Below are 17,500 nucleotides of genomic sequence, written 5' to 3'. Positions count from 1 at the left end.
ATTTAATGACTTTTCTTTTGTTCACCTTTTTTACTCGGCTGTTCTCCGTCTAATTGTTACAACTTTTTTTGTGATTTTTTTTTGCAACATTATCACTTTTTTATATAAAATGTTGTGACATCACGTTTTTCTTTCTAGAAAAGATATTCTACAATTCTACAGTTTCATTTAGCAGACGCTTTTATCCAAAGCGACGTACAACACAAGCAAGAATTTAGACTTAAGGAAAAAACCCTTAGTAAGTGCAAAAAGTGCTTCAGGTGTGATTGGTCACAGGTATTGCCGTCTAGTGGCAGAAGAAGTGCCGCACAGCCGCCCCCTTTTTTTTTTTAAACCAAAGTAATAACCAGTAGCGATCTCAGCATCTGAGATTCAACAATCTCAGTATCACTACTTACGATGACAGTCAACATACAACATCACACAACTTTGTCAGTGCTAGATAATCATTAGGTGCTGGGTTTTAGACCTTCTGACTTAATCTACCCCAAAGGGCAAAGAGGAGAAGAGTCGGGTTAAGTGCCGAGGTGTTCTCGGAACAAATGAGTTTTCAATTGTCTCTTTAAAGTAGAAAGGGACTCAGCAGATCGCACAGAGTTTGGAAGTTTGTTCCACCATTTGGGAACAACAGAAGAGAAGAGTCTGGCTAGAGATTTAGAGCCGTGCTGGGCTGGAAGCACCGGGCGTCTTTCGCATGCAGAGCGTAGTGGGCGAGAAGGAGAGTAGACCTGGATCGGGGATTCCAGGTAGGCTGGAGCAGTTCTTGTGATTGTTTTGAAGCCAAGAGAAGTGCTTTGAATTTGATCCTGGCTGCCACTGGAAGCCAGTGAAGAGAAATTAGCAGCGGGGTGACATGTGCTGTTTTGGGCTGGTTGAAGACCAGACGTGCTGCTGCGTTCTGGATCATCTGAAGAGGTTTGAATGAGCATGCAGGGAGGCCTGCCAGAAGAGAGTTGCGGTAGTCAATGCGTGAGATCACAAGAGCCTGAACCAGAAGCTGTGTGGCCCGTTGGGTCAGGAAGGGTCTGATCTTCCTGATGTTGTAGAGGGCATAACGGCAAGACCGAGAAACTGAGGCCACATGAACCTTAAAGGTCAGCTGGTCATCGATCATGACACCCAGGTTTCTGGCTGAGTTTGTGGGCACAAGTAGGCTCGAGTCTAGTTGGACACTGATCCGAGGCTGAACAGATGGACAAGCTGGAAAGACCATGAGTTCGGTCTTAGACAGATTTAGCTGAAGGTGGCCTTCCTTCATCCATGTGGAGATATCAGCCAGACACGCTGATATCCGAGCTGAGACCGTTCTGTCATCAGGTGGAAAGGAGAGGAAGAGCTGAGTGTCATCAGCATAGCAGTGGTAGGAGAAATTGACAAATTAAAAATCAGCGATTTTCTGACGCTGGTCACAGAGAGGTTGTTTACGACGGCGGCCGACATGAAACGCGTTTGTGGAAATGTTCAACTTTGCTTTTTAAAAAAAAAAAAAAAAAAAAATGACCCCTCTGTTTTGACTTTATGGTGACATAAACAAGGACTATTTTTTTCAAAATATTTAAACTTTTCACTCCATTGTTTTAAAACTGTCTGTTTTTCTGCTAAATGTTCCAACTTTTTGTTTTTTTCTTGCAGTATTACCACTGTCTTCCCTAAAATGTTCTGACATCTTTTGTTTTTTTTTTTTTAAACAGAACTTTATGACTTTTTAAATTAATATTACAACTTTTTCCTTCGGTGTTCAACTTAACTTGCCATTTTATTTTGAAATATTAAGGCCTTTTATTTCTTAAAATTGTTTTGACATTTCTTGTATTTTTTCCTCCAAATGTCACAACTTTTTATGGTGATTTCTGTTTTGTGCAGTATCACCACTTTTTTTACCCTTCTGTGTTTTAACATCACTTTTTCTCTGCAATGCTCGACTTTACTTTTCTTATTATGTTATTTTATATAATATTTATTATTGTTATTATAGACTTTTTTCATAAAATATCACAACTTTTTGGTCTAAAGTGTTCACTGTGACTCGACTTTAGTTTCCTGAAATATAAAGACAGTTTTCCTCAGAGCGCTGACACTCTTTTGTTTTTCAAACCTAACGGGACGTGACCGAAATGTGCTGAACGAGGTGTGAATCTCGTCTTCCTGCTTGTGTCGAGGTGTTACGGGACTCGGAGTCTTTTTCAGGAAGAATGTAAACATGAGCGATTATCTCACCAGGTATCGAAGGTAATGATGTGTGGCGACGACATCCTGCACGCTCGCACGTTTGCTCCTGACGGGAGGCGTGGGGACGATTCACAGTCCTTCACGTTTTACACGTCGTGCAAGAAGATAAATCAGTTTTTAATTATTGTTATTAATTAAATTCATTCATTTACAACAGCACTCATTGGATTTACGCTCAAAGGTTTTCAGGCTGTTTGAAAACATTAATTTCTTCAAAAATCAACCAAAAAACTTCAATAAATTGCCAAAATGTTTTCCTGAAAATCATTAACAATTTGTAGTCCAAATGTTTTCTTTAAAAACAGCCAAAAAATAACAGAAAAAAACGTTGAGAATCGACAGTAAAATTAAATAGTTAAATCTGGCCATTTGAAGTTGTATGCCCCTCCCTTAAACCCCAAAACACAGAAGTCCCTCTGCAGTGCTTCACACATTTGACACGTCTCCCCCCTATGGATGGTCTTTAAAATTAAACAAAAAGTCCTGGAAAAGTTTTGGCAAAGGAACCCTGAACATTAGTCGGGTGTTTTTTTAATTGTGTGAACGCTGCAGCTCAACAAAGAAACAAAAACTTCAATATAACTTCAGATAAACTTTGTGGCAGACTGTAACTGAGTACATGTACTCGAGTACTGTGAGGACAGATTCCAGGTACTAAAAACTAAATCTCAGAGTAAATCTGTCACTTTTTACTGCATTTATCTGACAGCTTCAGTCACGTCACAGTGAAGAATTAAAGTCAAAAACACGAGTCGACTGACAGAAAAGAACATTGATTTCAACAGTTTTTATGCACCGACGACACAACAGAGCTCACACACAGCGAGGGGACGTCTCCAGGTTTGGCACAAACGTCCACTCAGACTCAGCAATGAGCTGATGAGAATCTGGAGGTCAGAGGTCACGGTGACCTCTCAAAACATGTTTCTGGTTGTAAATCAAAACAAATAATGGAAACTGGACTCTGTCTCCGTCCCCCTGTCTCTGTCTCCGTCCCCCTGTCTCTGTCTCTGTGTCCGTCCCTCTGTCTCTGTCTCTGTGTCCATCCCTCTGTCTCTGTCTCTGTGTCCATCCCTCTGTCTCTGTGTCCATCCCTCTGTCTCTGTGTCCACAGTACCTGCCGTTTCAGTGGCCTCTGCTCGATGTCCCAGGAAGACCAACGATCAGAGACTCTGCTGCTCCGACACACCTGGTGAGACACACACACACACACACACACACACACACACACACACACACACACACACAGTGTTAAAATACCTGAAATAAAGCTCATCTCTTTATAGTTTATAAATTATAAATTATTATTATATATAAATTATTTTTAATAGTGTGTTCTTTTTAAATTTTAATGTATTATTCTCTCTTTGAAATATTTATTAGCGTTTTTATTTGTTGTCTTGTTTGTTTTTATCTGTTTTTTTCACGACTCGGAGCGTGCACAAAAGTGTTTCCTCTGCACCTGTACTGCCTGTGCATACGTACAAATGGACAAAATAAACTTTTTGAACGCAAATCTAAATTTAAAATTAAATAAATAAATTAATACAAACAAATGCTCAAATAAAACTTGAAAGCAAATATTAAAAAATAAAGAAAAAGGGAATAAAAATATTCTTAAAGTTACCCAGTAAAAAAATATTAAAATAGCCGAATCTTCAGGTCCAACCGAGTTCACTCCACTTCCTCCCAGTTCACACACTCTGATCCAGATAACCATTTCCTGCTGATCTGGTCTGATCTGGTCTGATGTGAGAAACTTCCCGTAACTCCTGAGGAGCAGAAATAAACAGTGTGTGAATGTTATCAATTGTTGTTGTACATTTTTACTTCCTCGACAAAGAGCGTTTTTCTTCTTCTTCTCTCTCTTTCCTTCTTCCTGTTGTGATAATTGTGTGTGTGTTGATGCATGTGTCCTAACTGTAGTCCAGATTGTGTATTTGAGTGTAATCAGTGAATTTGCAGCTCAGCTCCTACAATAAGTCTAAAATACACTGTGGAAACTAAATAGTTACATTCAGACTGTTCAGGTCCAAAAATGCTCCATTGAAACCCATTCAAACTGACATTTTTGATCCCACAGCCATCAGAGCAGAAAAACAGGACTTGTATTATTTCTGGGTGTCATTCTGGGCTTTTGACTCTGAATTTGTCATTTTGACTATTTTCCACCTGATGAGGTCATTTTGACCATATTTGGCATATGGAGGAAATACATGCTATTTCCACTAGGTGACCTGTCACAGTCAATGTAGCTGCTGATCACTGACATATCCCAGACTGTCAGCAGCTACACTCACACACTGACATATCCCAGACTGTCAGCAGCTACACTCACACACTGACATATCCCAGACTGTCAGCAGCTACACTCACACACTGACATATCCCAGACTGTCAGCAGCTACACTCACACACTGACATATCCCAGACTGTCAGCAGCTACACTCACACACTGAGGAGGAGGAGATTAAAAAGTAATTATTTTTTTAAATTCAGAACATAGTGGCATCATGACAAAAACCTGGCATTTAAAGGGTTAATATTCTGAAACTCAATGACTATTTGATATTTATAATTAGGACTAAAGTTGGTTTAAAAAATAAACTCAATGAAAGTAGAAAATGGTGTTAATGTGTAATATTATGAAAGCCTGATTTTGAAGAGTGTGTGTGTAACATTAAAGCAGGTCCTAAGGGTTATGGACATATACTGCCATCTGGTGGTCAGCTGACATCACTGCGTCCTCTCTCACCCCCATCCTGTTGTGTCTTTGTGTGTCTGCAGTCCACCGGTGTCCCCCACGTGTCCCCCCTCCACCCGCTGCTGTCCTACAGCCCCGAGGCCTTCTCCCCTCAGAGGGCGTCGCCCGGCTTCTCCCCCGACGCAGGTGAGTCTGTGACCTCATCACGCACCAGCCAATCACCTGAGACACACACTGACGTGAGACTGTCACCTGGACAGGTCTGTCGAGGACAGCGTGCTACCCGGTGTCCCCTGGAGGTGTGGCTCAGCTCCCTTCCCCTCTGGGCTGGCTGTGAGTTAACCCTGAAACACCTGGATCACTTTTCATGTGCTGCGTTCAGACACTTTGACAAGTTTTTAACCCTTCGAAAACCTCTGAAAACTCATCTTTCTTTTTGAGAAAAATTCAGATAAACAGTAAAAAGTAAAGAAAAAAGAAAGTTGTCTGAAATTAGCTTGGAGGAATTATTAGATATAATAATAATAATAATAATAATAATAATAATATAGCACCTTTAAAAACAGATGTTGATAAAGTGCTTTGACAGGCAAAGCAAAGGCGGGAATCTGGGAATAATAAATAAAATAAACACATGCCAAACAGAGCCAAATGTACAGCAGTCAAACAAAAAGGACAAGAACAAAATGCAAACTCAGATGCTCAACACGAAAAAAGGAAATAATAGAATAAAAGTCGTAACATAGGCAGATCACAAAAGGCAGTGCGGGACATTTGACCGCCTCCCTTGTCTCTGCAGGCAGGGACAGACCGTGTACCCCATCGCAGGAGGATTCTCACCTGCCGCTCTCGCCGCCAGCGCCTCCATGTCCAGGTGAGTGTCCTTTCAGAGCCACAGATAACAGATTTAACAGATTTTAGTCAACATGAATGTTTGATGCCTGTTTGTTCAGCAGCCTGGTGTCCGGGAGCTTCTCTCAGCGTTTGGTGGCGCCCCCCCAGTCGTCCCACCCTGCCGCTGTCCCCGTGCCGGTGAAGCAGGAGCCCAGAAGCAGCAGCCTGCCCGGGTACCGACGCCTAGCTCGCCTTTCACCACACCAGTCACACTTCCTGTTTGATTTATACTTAAAAATTCTAGGAAACGGTTACTGTGTTAACATTCTTCTATGTTGGTGCAGTTATTCCTGGTGGTGCAGTTAGCCGTGGTAGTGCTGTTAATCCCCGTGGTGCAGTTAGCCATGTTAGTGGTGTCAGTCCCTGTGGTGCAGTTAGTCCTGGTGGTGCAGTTAGCCGTGTTAGTGCAGTTAGTCCTGGTGGTGCAATTAGTGCTGTTGGTGCAGATAGTCCTGGTGGTGCAGTTAGTGCTTTGGGTTCAGTTATCCCTGTTGGTGCAGTTAGTCCTGTTGGTGCAGTTAGTCCTGGTGGTGCAGTTAGCCATGTTAGTGCAGTTAGTCCTGGTGGTGCAGTTAGCCGTGTTAGTGCAGTTAGTCCTGTTGGTGCAGTTAGTCCTGGTGGTGCAGTTAGCCGTGTTAGTGCAGTTAGTCCTGGTGGTGCAATTAGTGCTGTTGGTGCAGATAGTCCTGGTGGTGCAGTTAGTGCTTTGGGTTCAGTTATCCCTGTTGGTGCAGTTAGCCGTGTTAGTGCAGTTAGTCCTGTTGGTGCAGTTAGTCCTGGTGGTGCAGTTAGTCCTGGTGGTGCAGTTAGCCGTGTTAGTGCAGTTAGTCCTGTTGGTGCAGTTAGTCCTGGTGGTGCAGTTAGCCATGTTAGTGCAGTTAGTCCTGGTGGTGCAGTTAGCCATGTTAGTGCAGTTAGTCCTGGTGGTGCAGTTAGCCATGTTAGTGCAGTTAGTCCCCGTGGTGCAGTTAGCCATGTTAGTGCAGTTAGTCCCCGTGGTGCAGTTAGCCACGTTAGTGCAGTTAGTTCTGGTGGTACAGTTAGCCACGTTAGTGCAGTTAGTTCTGGTGGTACAGTTAGCCACGTTAGTGCAGTTAGTTCTGGTGGTACAGTTAGCCACGTTAGTGCAGTTAGTTCTGGTGGTGCAGTTAGTCCTGTTAGGTTAACATAATAATGAACGTTTACTGTGGTAACATTCTTCTTCGTTGGTGCAGGAAGTCGGCGGTGGATGTGCAGCCGGAGAGGGAAGAGGAGAAGAAGCCTCACATCAAGAAGCCGCTGAACGCCTTCATGTTGTTCATGAGGGAGGAGCGGCCCAAAGTGGTCGCTCAGTGCAAAGTCAAAGAGAGCGCCACCATCAACCAGATCCTGGGACAGCGGGTACGACGTCACGGCGCCTCCGTCCGACTGCCGCACAGCTTCACATGTATCACGTCAACACTTCAGTCCGGTTTTTAGAAACGCCTGATTTAAAAGAGCTGTACTATTCTGAAAAAAAGTCAGTGTTTTCTGAATAAATTTGTAATGTTAAAATAAAACTAATTTGAGAGATAATAAGTCAGATATTTTGAGTATAAATTAAAAATTTTTAGAAAATAAAATCGAAATATTTCAACAATAAATTGAAAATGTGCGGCAAAAGTAATTTTTCTACAATGAAGTCAGACGTAATAAATATGATGAAATATGAATACGAAGATGCGTGCGTGTTGCTGCCTGCTAAAGGGTTAATGGTTTTTTCGGTGTTTGTTTTGTCGTCCTCAGTGGCACTCTCTGTCCAAAGACCAGCAGGCCAAATATTACGAACTGGCTCGCAAAGAGAGACTCCTGCACTCCAAACTGTACCCGGGCTGGTCAGCCAGAGACAACTACGTGAGTACAGCCCACCTGATCACATGGCCACGCCCACCTCTGATCACATGACCACGCCCACCTCTGATCACATGGTCACGCCCACCTCTGATCACATGACCACACTGAGCGCCGGCTGGTTTGATGTTTGTGTGTCTGCAGGGGAAGAAGAAGAAGAGGAAGAGAACGAAGAGCGAAACTCAGTTTGAAGGTGAGACGAAGCTGCTGTCAGTCAACAACGTGTCTTTGATTTATTAGACATTAGTATTATTAACTCGAAATGACTCGTGGTGACTTAAAATAACCTACAATGACTCGTGGTGAGTTGATATGATTCATAATGACTGATGATGACTTGCTATGACTCGTGAAGACTTGTAATGACTGATAAAGACTTGTGAAGACTTTTAATGACTGATAAAGACTTGTGAAGACTTGTAATGACCGATAAAGACTTGTGAAGACTTGTAATGACTTGCTATGACTCGTGAAGACTTGTAATGACTGATGGAAACTTGTGAAGACTTGTAATGACTTGCTGTGACTCGTGAAGACTTGTAATGACTTGCTATGACTCGTGAAGACTTGTAATGACTGATGAAGACTTGTAATGACTGATAAAGACTCGTGAAGACTTTTAATGACTGATAAAGACTTGTGAAGACTTGTAATGACTGATAAAGACTTGTGAAGACTTGTAATGACTGATGAAGACTTGTAATGACTGATGAAGACTCGTGAAGACTTGTAATGACTTGCTATGATTTGTGAAGACTTGTAATGACTGATGAAGACTCGTGAAGACTTGTAATGACTGATGAAGACTCGTGAAGACTTGTAATGACCGATGAAGACTCGTGAAGACTTTTAATGACTGATAAAGACTTGTGAAGACTTGTAATGACTTGCTATGACTCGTGAAGACTTGTAATGACTGATGAAGGCTCGTGAAGACTTTTAATGACTGATAAAGACTTGTGAAGACTTTTAATGACTGATAAAGACTTGTGAAGACTTTTAATGACTGATGAAGACTCATGAAGACTTTTAATGACTGATAAAGACTTGTGAAGACTTTTAATGACTGATAAAGACTTGTGAAGACTTGTAATGACTTGCTATGACTCGTGAAGACTTGTAATGACTGATGAAGACTTGTAATGACTGATAAAGACTCGTGAAGACTTTTAATGACTGATAAAGACTTGTGAAGACTTGTAATGACAGATAAAGACTTGTAATGACTTGCTATGACTTGTGAAGACTTGTAATGACTGATGGAAACTCGTGAAGACTTGTAATGACTGATGAAGACTCGTGAAGACTTGTAATGACCGATGAAGACTCGTGAAGACTTTTAATGACTGATAAAGACTTGTGAAGACTTGTAATGACTTGCTATGACTCGTGAAGACTTGTAATGACTGATGAAGACTTGTAATGACTGATAAAGATTCGTGAAGACTTTTAATGACTGATAAAGACTTGTGAAGACTTTTAATGACTGATAAAGACTTGTGAAGACTTGTAATGACTTGCTATGACTCGTGAAGACTTGTAATGACGGAAACTCGTGAAGACTTGTAATGACTGATGAAGACTCGTGAAGACTTGTAATGACTTGCTATGATTTGTGAAGACTTGTAATGACTGATGGAAACTCGTGAAGACTTGTAATGACTGATGAAGACTCGTGAAGACTTGTAATGACCGATGAAGACTCGTGAAGACTTTTAATGACTGATAAAGACTTGTGAAGACTTGTAATGACTTGCTATGACTCGTGAAGACTTGTAATGACTGATGAAGGCTCGTGAAGACTTTTAATGACTGATAAAGACTTGTGAAGACTTTTAATGACTGATAAAGACTTGTGAAGACTTTTAATGACTGATGAAGACTCATGAAGACTTTTAATGACTGAGAAAGACTTGTGAAGACTTTTAATGACTGATGAAGACTCATGAAGACTTTTAATGACTGATAAAGACTTGTGAAGACTTGTAATGACTTGCTATGACTCGTGAAGACTTGTAATGACTGATGAAGACTCATGAAGACTTTTAATGACTGATAAAGACTTGTGAAGACTTTTAATGACTGATAAAGACTTGTGAAGACTTGTAATGACTTGCTATGACTCGTGAAGACTTGTAATGACTGATGAAGACTTGTAATGACTGATAAAGACTCGTGAAGACTTTTAATGACTGATAAAGACTTGTGAAGACTTGTAATGACTGATAAAGACTTGTAATGACTTGCTATGACTTGTGAAGACTTGTAATGACTGATGGAAACTCGTGAAGACTTGTAATGACTGATGAAGACTCGTGAAGACTTGTAATGACCGATGAAGACTCGTGAAGACTTTTAATGACTGATAAAGACTCGTGAAGACTTTTAATGACTTGCTATGACTCGTGAAGACTTGTAATGACTGATGAAGACTCGTGAAGACTTGTAATGACTGATGAAGACTTGTGAAGACTTGTAATGACTGATAAAGACTTGTGAAGACTTGTAATGACTGATGAAGACTTGTAATGACTGATGAAGACTTGTGAAGACTTGTAATGACTGATAAAGACTTGTGAAGACTTGTAATGACTGATGAAGACTTGTAATGACTGATGAAGACTTGTAATGACTGATGAAGACTTGTGAAGACTTGTAATGACTGATGAAGACTTGTAATGACTGATGAAGACGTGTAATGACTCGTGTTTCGGTGTGTTTGTGGTCAGACCTGGAGGAGAGCTTCCCGCCGCAGCTGAAGCGTCCTCGTCCGCTGCCTGAGGAGACGTCTCACACCTTGTCCACGCAGCCCCGCCCCTTCCCGTCACAGCCGCACGCCGTCTCTCACCTGACGCACACACACCTTTCCCAGGCCAGCCCCGCCTCCTCCCTGGACTCCCCGGCGACGCCCACCACCTCGCTGGCCTCGCCCGCCGCCCCGGCGCCGACGCACACGGAGCACACGCACTCGTCCCGCGGCGGGCAGGCGTCTCCGTACGGCGAGCAGCTGCAGCCGCTGTCCCTCACCACCAAACCTCAGCGGACCGCCGCCCCTCTGAGCCGCCACCCGCCTGCCTCCTCGCCCCCTCCCCCGCCCTTCCTGGTCCCGCCTCCTACCTCGGCTCACCAATCAGGTGCCTTCGCTCAGTCACAGCCGATCAGGAGAACCAATCAGCTGTGAGGAGCCGCAGACTCTTTTTTTAAACGCTGTAAATACGCTTCGTTTTTTAAACTTTTTTATGATCACGTTTCCTGTCGGTATGAAAACATCTGGTCAATATTTGACTGCGTCTCAACGGTTTTTTCACGGTTTCTACTTTTGATAAAGACTCGTTCTGAGTGGAGGCGAATCACCGGGTTTCTCACCTGTTAGCAGCCAGTTCGGCTCTATTTTCTTCTGTTAATAAATATTCACTGAGCTCTGACGCGCTGTGACGACTTTCACTGAACACGCAGGACCCAAAATAAAGTTCAGGTTCATGAGGATGAAACACGAATCTGAGGTAGAAAATGTGTCACGGAAACGGTAAAATTACTCAAACACATGACGAATTTACAAAATACAACTTAACAGAAGTTATTTCATGATGTAACATGAAAATGTTTCTTTGAAACAGAAAAGTACTCAGACCTTTTACCCTCAGTACTGAAGTAGAAGTACTGAGGAATTATCAGCTCGGTGTACTTAAACGCGTATAGATTAATGTGATTATAAGTGATTTACTGTCATTATAGACGGCACTTTAATGTTGATGGAGCTTTAATTTCTCTGCGCCTGCAACATTTGGCACAAACGTCCAGCTGATCAGAACCAGGTGGTCAAAGGTCACGGTGACGTCATGAAACACGTTTTTCTCGTGCTCAGATTTTACACAGAGGTCCAAAATCGAACGATGAAGTGATGAGAGGTCAGAGGTCACTGTGACGTCATCGTGTTTTCGGCTGAGACGGTCAGTCAGATGCTGAAGGACGTCCGTGTCCCGTAATTATCTGTCACATTACAACTTTTCTTTATGTTCGCAGCGTTGCAGCCTTTAGTCATATAAATATATAAATATATATGACGCACACACCTGTGTGTGTGTATGTGTATATTTATACAGTAAAGATTTAAACCTGTGAAATTATTACTGCATATATATCCTGGATCACATTAAAAGTATCATTTAAAAATAGTGAAGGACCAGAAGTTCATTTGTTTTTTAACAAAAGTCCAAATCGACTGTTTGGTAGAGCGTGTTTTTAAAACTCATTTGACCCTCAGTAGGTTTTTATTTTTGTATAAAGTCACATTAATCCGTCAGTAAGAGCTGTGAAACTCCGATGTGTTGTATAAATAATTATTTTGGAAATCCCACCATGATTTTTCTTGTTCCTGATTTCCTGCAGGAGGCGAGCTGAACAGGCACACTGCTTTTGTTTGTTTGTTTGTTTGTTTGTTTGTTTGTTTGTTTGTTTTATTGCATAACAAACCTAAACCAGCTGGTGCAGATCACTCGGTCAGGCTGAGTTCACTTCAGCTCATTTTCATTCACACAGACTCAAAACAGCAGAGCAGGGCGGTAAAGGGTTAAGTAACGGCTGTTTGATTGGCTCCTCTGATCACGTGATTTCTGAGAATCAGCTGGGTGAAAGTGAAAGCGGAGGACAGACTGAGCATGCTCAGTGCAGCTGTGACTGCTGACACCTCTCACAAAAAATCACCCAAAAGAATTAAAGGAAAAAACAATCACAAAAATACAAAAACAGTTTAAAGAAAAGAATTGCCAAAAAGTTATTTAGAAAGTAAACAATTACTTTGAAAAAAAAATCTCAATTTTAAAAGACAAAAAATATTTCCAAAATTACGTAAAATCAGCGTGTTTTTTTTAGAAGGTGACAGAAAAATAAACCTAAACCCTGCAGTCACCGCTCATGCAGCACCCCTCACAAAATGATCAGCTACCTTATTAGGAAACGGGCCGTTCTCCGTAACGAGACACGGACACACACATGCATGCACACGCACACGCACACTCACACACACACACACACTCACACACACACACACACACACACACACACACACACACACACACACACACACTCTGCTCTGGACTCCGCCCTGCTCGTCTTCGCTTAAAAAACTAGTTTCCTTCTGTGTTCCGGGAATTGTTGTTCGGAGCTGCAGGTGAGCTCAGCTGCAGGGGAGCACGTGTCCTCGGTCCGGTTCGGGGACGCTGACCCGCAGGTTGTCTCTGTCGGTAAGTGGAGCTCGTTTGCAGATGTGGTCTGGTGCTGATGGAGCTTTAAGGAGGCTGAGGTGGTGCTTTGTGTTTCTGTGCAGATGTGTGTGGTGTGACGGTCCTCCGCGGACTCACGAAGAACCTGAAATCTCTTTAGAACCTGAAATCTCTTTAGAACCTGAAATCTCTTTAGAACCTGAAATCTCTTTCACTGTCAGACTCGGACTCGTCGGTTCGTTGTTTTGAACTCGGCCGAAGTGAAGAAGAGGACTGACGGGTTTAACCTGAAGACGCTGCAGAGTCAGAGTCAGCCAGCACGCAGAGACACACGGTGAGTTTGTCTTTAACCCCCTCCTGTCCTCACCAGAACAGCCACAGCAAGTTTAAACCCAAAACCAGAATTCAGAATTTAGAAAAATTGTGTTAAAAAAACACCTAATAATTCATTAACAAAACCAGATGAAAAAGACTGAGAGTTTGTCTTTTTGAATGGCTCTTTCATTTTTCAGTGTAACTTTCTTCAGTCTTCACTTCCAGAGGTGCTGTGGACAAGACAACAACGACAACAACAACAACAACGACGACTACAACAACAACAACAACAACAACAACAACAACGACGACGACAACAACAACAACGACGACAACAACAGCAACAACAACGACGACAACAACAGCAACAACAACAACGACAACAACAACGACAACAACAACAACAACGACGACAACAACAACGACAACAACAACAACAACGACGACAACAACAACAACGACAACAACAACAACAACGACGACAACAACAGCAACAACAACAACGACGACAACAACAACAACAACAACAACAACAACAACAACAACGACGACAACAACAGCAACAACAACGACGACAACAACAACGACAACAACAGCAACGACAACAACAGCAACAACAACAACAGCAACAACAACAACAACAACGACAACAATAACGACGACAACAACAACAACAACGACGACAACAAAGACAACAACAGCAGCAGCAGCAGCAGTGAGCACGCTCAGTCTGCAGGAAGCTGCTGATCATGGCGTCAGACTCTCCTGATGTGTCTGATGTTCTGACCATCGGACAGAGGAGAGGGAGCAGAGAGCTGCCTCCCGATCTGTCCGATCGAATGAACAAACTGACTCAACCCGCAGCTTCATTCATGGAAGTGTTCGACTTCAGTGAACCGAACATGAGACGGATTATTGAAGAACTTCAAACACTCGCTGATAACGTGAAAAAGATGCAGGAGAGAACAGACGCACAGAGGAGAAGAGGAGCTGTGGGCGGAGCATTCGGACTCGCTTTAGTCCCGCTCACCGGAGGTCTGGGTTTGTCAGCAGGGGGTCTGGGTTAGTTAGCTGGAGGTCTGGGTTTGTCAGCAGGGGGTCTGGGTTTGTCAGCAGGAGGTCTGGGTTAGTTAGCTGGAGGTCTGGGTTTGTCAGCAGGAGGTCTGGGTTAGTTAGCTGGAGGTCTGGGTTTGTCAGCAGGAGGTCTGGGTTTGTCAGCAGGAGGTCTGGGTTAGTTAGCTGGAGGTCTGGGTTTGTCAGCAGGAGGTCTGGGTTTGTCAGCAGGAGGTCTGGGTTAGTTAGCTGGAGGTCTGGGTTTGTCAGCAGGAGGTCTGGGTTTGTCAGCAGGAGGTCTGGGTTAGTTAGCTGGAGGTCTGGGTTTGTCAGCAGGAGGTCTGGGTTTGTCAGCAGGAGGTCTGGGTTAGTTAGCTGGAGGTCTGGGTTTGTCAGCAGGAGGTCTGGGTTAGTTAGCTGGAGGTCTGGGTTAGTTAGCTGGAGGTCTGGGTTTGTCAGCAGGAGGTCTGGGTTTGTCAGCAGGAGGTCTGGGTTAGTTAGCTGGAGGTCTGGGTTTGTCAGCAGGAGGTCTGGGTTAGTTAGCTGGAGGTCTGGGTTTGTCAGCAGGAGGTCTGGGTTTGTCAGCAGGAGGTCTGGGTTTGTCAGCAGGAGGTCTGGGTTTGTCAGCAGGAGGTCTGGGTTTGTCAGCAGGAGGTCTGGGTTTGTCAGCAGGAGGTCTGGGTTTGTCAGCTGCAGCACCGGGAGCTTTTACTGTCATCGGTGCAAATGTCACAAAATCATATGAAGAGAAGAGAAGTGCGGAGAGAGTGGAGGAGCTCGGCAGAGACTTCTTGAAGATCGTCGAGCCGCTGAAGAGCGAGCTGGAAGAAATAAAGACGACGTGTGAAAAGCTGGAGCAAAGATCAGCTGAACTTCGGGCTGAACGGAGTCTGTCAGACCTGGAGGAGTTTCGGAGGATTCTCAGACGAGTTTCTGAGCTGAGAAAGAGGAGCGGAGAGGTTCTGCACGTGACTGTTACCGTGATGCAGAGAATACAGGACATGTTGATGCTCATCGTCCGTGTCCTCAGAGTGACCGCGACTCCTGAAGAGGACGAAAAGTTCAGAGTCCATCGTAGCGTCAGCTGCTCAGAGTCGGAGCGTCGCCGCTGCGTTTGAGAGGATGAAGGAGGAGCTGAAAGACTTCAGAGAGAAGTGAAGCTGCGAACGAGAGAAACCACACCAGGAACGAGAAAATCGGCTGAAAATCAGCTGTGTCATGTTATCAAATCAATATTGTTACAACGTTTTTTATGTATTTTGTTTTTTTAAGTGTTTTTGCTTCATTCTTTTGTTTGCTTTTGTTACTTTTGCTGTTTGGTTGCTTCTTTCAGCTAATTTTCTTGGAAATTTCCCGTTAATTGTTTTTGTTCATTTTTTGTTGAGCTGCTCGTTGCCGTCTTCCTCTCAGACCTTTGGCAGGTGTTAAAGGGTTAAAACGATCGGAGAGGACAACGGATATCTTGTTACGTAGCTACGCAAGTTAGAAACATGAAGTAACATTAGTTACACATAGTAACTAACATACGTTAGTACTTAATGAACATTAGTTACATAAAGTAACTAACGTACGTTAGTACTTAATGAACATTAGTTACATAAAGTAACTAACATAAGGTAGTACTTAATGAACATTAGTTACATAAAGTAACTAACATAAGGTAGTACTTAATGAACATTAGTTACATAAAGTAACTAACATAAGGTAGTACTTAATGAACATTAGTTACATAAAGTAACTAACATAAGGTAGTACTTAATGAACATTACTTACATAAAGTAACTAACATAAGGTAGTACTTAATGAACATTAGTTACACATAGTAACTAACATACGTTAGTACTTAATGAACATTAGTTACATAAAGTAACTAACATAAGGTAGTACTTAATGAACATTAGTTACATAAAGTAACTAACATAAGGTAGTACTTAATGAACATTACTTACATAAAGTAACTAACATAAGGTAGTACTTAATGAACATTAGTTACATAAAGTAACTAACATAAGGTAGTACTTAATGAACATTAGTTACATAAAGTAACTAACATAAGGTAGTACTTAATGAACATTAGTTACACATAGTAACTAACATACGTTAGTACTTAATGAACATTAGTTACATAAAGTAACTAACATAAGGTAGTACTTAATGAACATTACTTACATAAAGTAACTAACATAAGGTAGTACTTAATGAACATTACTTACATAAAGTAACTAACATAAGGTAGTACTTAATGAACATTAGTTACATAAAGTAACTAACATAAGGTAGTACTTAATGAACATTAGTTACACATAGTAACTAACATACGTTAGTACTTAATGAACATTAGTTACATAAAGTAACTAACATAAGGTAGTACTTAATGAACATTACTTACATAAAGTAACTAACATAAGGTAGTACTTAATGAACATTACTTACATAAAGTAACTAACATAAGGTAGTACTTAATGAACATTAGTTACATAAAGTAACTAACATAAGGTAGTACTTAATGAACATTAGTTACATAAAGTAACTAACATAAGGTAGTACTTAATGAACATTACTTACATAAAGTAACTAACATAAGGTAGTACTTAATGAACATTAGTTACATAAAGTAACTAACATAAGGTAGTACTTAATGAACATTACTTACATAAAGTAGCTAACATAAGGTAGTACTTAATGAACATTAGTTACATAAAGTAACTAACATAAGGTAGTACTTAATGAACATTAGTTACATAAAGTAACTAACATAAGGTAGTACTTAATGAACATTAGTTACATAAAGTAACTAACATAAGGTAGTACTTAATGAACATTAGTTACATAAAGTAGCTAGCGTACGTTAGTACTTGATGAACATCACGTAAAGATTTGCAGATCGGTGTTAAATGTTTTTTGGGATGGCGCTCGTGGATCCTTCAGTCTGTTCTCTATATTTGTGATCTGATGTTTAATCGCTGTGTTCATATCAAACCTGCAGATGTTGATTCTGTGTAAAGCGTGTTCGGTCACGTGTTCGGTCACGTGTTCGGTCACGTGTTTGGTCACGTGTTGCGTCACGTGTTGCGTCACGTGTCCTGATAGCGGCTCTAACACGTAACGGCTGCACGTGTTCATATCTGCAGGAATCTGTGCTCTCATATTCCTCTTTGCTTCTGAATAAATGTGTTAGTTGCACTATTTGACAGAATGAGTTTAAAGTTCGGTC

General features: G+C 41.9%; 2 protein-coding genes and 1 pseudogene across 3 annotated transcripts in view; all 3 read left to right on the top strand.

Annotated features, from left to right (window-relative positions):
* The window catches only part of LOC121938910 (transcription factor 7-like 1-A), a 19,518-nt gene extending 7,646 nt beyond the window's left edge, over nucleotides 1-11,872 (top strand). Inside the window, exons 4-12 of one of the 2 annotated variants that reach the window (XM_088071335.1) lie at nucleotides 3,344-3,421; nucleotides 5,017-5,119; nucleotides 5,194-5,266; nucleotides 5,733-5,807; nucleotides 5,890-6,000; nucleotides 7,042-7,207; nucleotides 7,592-7,699; nucleotides 7,841-7,889; nucleotides 10,426-11,872. In XM_088071335.1, coding sequence (XP_087927461.1) covers nucleotides 3,344-3,421; nucleotides 5,017-5,119; nucleotides 5,194-5,266; nucleotides 5,733-5,807; nucleotides 5,890-6,000; nucleotides 7,042-7,207; nucleotides 7,592-7,699; nucleotides 7,841-7,889; nucleotides 10,426-10,877 — 1,215 coding nt within the window. In that variant the 3' untranslated portion in view covers nucleotides 10,878-11,872. Of the gene's footprint in view, nucleotides 1-3,343; nucleotides 3,422-5,016; nucleotides 5,120-5,193; nucleotides 5,267-5,732; nucleotides 5,808-5,886; nucleotides 6,001-7,041; nucleotides 7,208-7,591; nucleotides 7,700-7,840; nucleotides 7,890-10,425 lie in introns of both variants that reach the window. The other variant, XM_088071334.1, reaches the window with a different exon arrangement.
* On the top strand, nucleotides 11,182-13,980 carry LOC121938911 (uncharacterized). Its single transcript, XM_088071464.1, has 4 exons — nucleotides 11,182-11,199; nucleotides 12,877-12,939; nucleotides 13,140-13,252; nucleotides 13,431-13,980. Exons 1-4 carry the CDS (start codon nucleotides 11,182-11,184, stop codon nucleotides 13,978-13,980), a joined length of 744 nt encoding a protein of 247 aa, XP_087927590.1.
* The window catches only part of LOC148186254 (uncharacterized), a 3,700-nt pseudogene continuing 41 nt past the window's right edge, over nucleotides 13,842-17,500 (top strand).

This window comes from Plectropomus leopardus, chromosome 20, assembly GCF_026936395.1.
Source record: "Plectropomus leopardus strain MGB_pleo_1.0 chromosome 20, ASM2693639v1, whole genome shotgun sequence".
Lineage (NCBI taxonomy): Eukaryota > Metazoa > Chordata > Actinopteri > Perciformes > Serranidae > Plectropomus > Plectropomus leopardus.
The sequence above is the reverse complement of the archived record's forward strand: the minus strand, read 5'-3'. Positions and strand labels throughout refer to the sequence as shown.

Excerpts from the sequence above, each read along its gene's own strand:
- LOC121938911 (XM_088071464.1), top strand. Across the intron at positions 12,940-13,139 it reads CCCGCAGGTTGTCTCTGTCG|ACTCGGACTCGTCGGTTCGT; the intron begins GTAAGTGGAGCT and ends TTTCACTGTCAG. Across the intron at positions 13,253-13,430 it reads CCAGCACGCAGAGACACACG|TGTAACTTTCTTCAGTCTTC; the intron begins GTGAGTTTGTCT and ends TTCATTTTTCAG.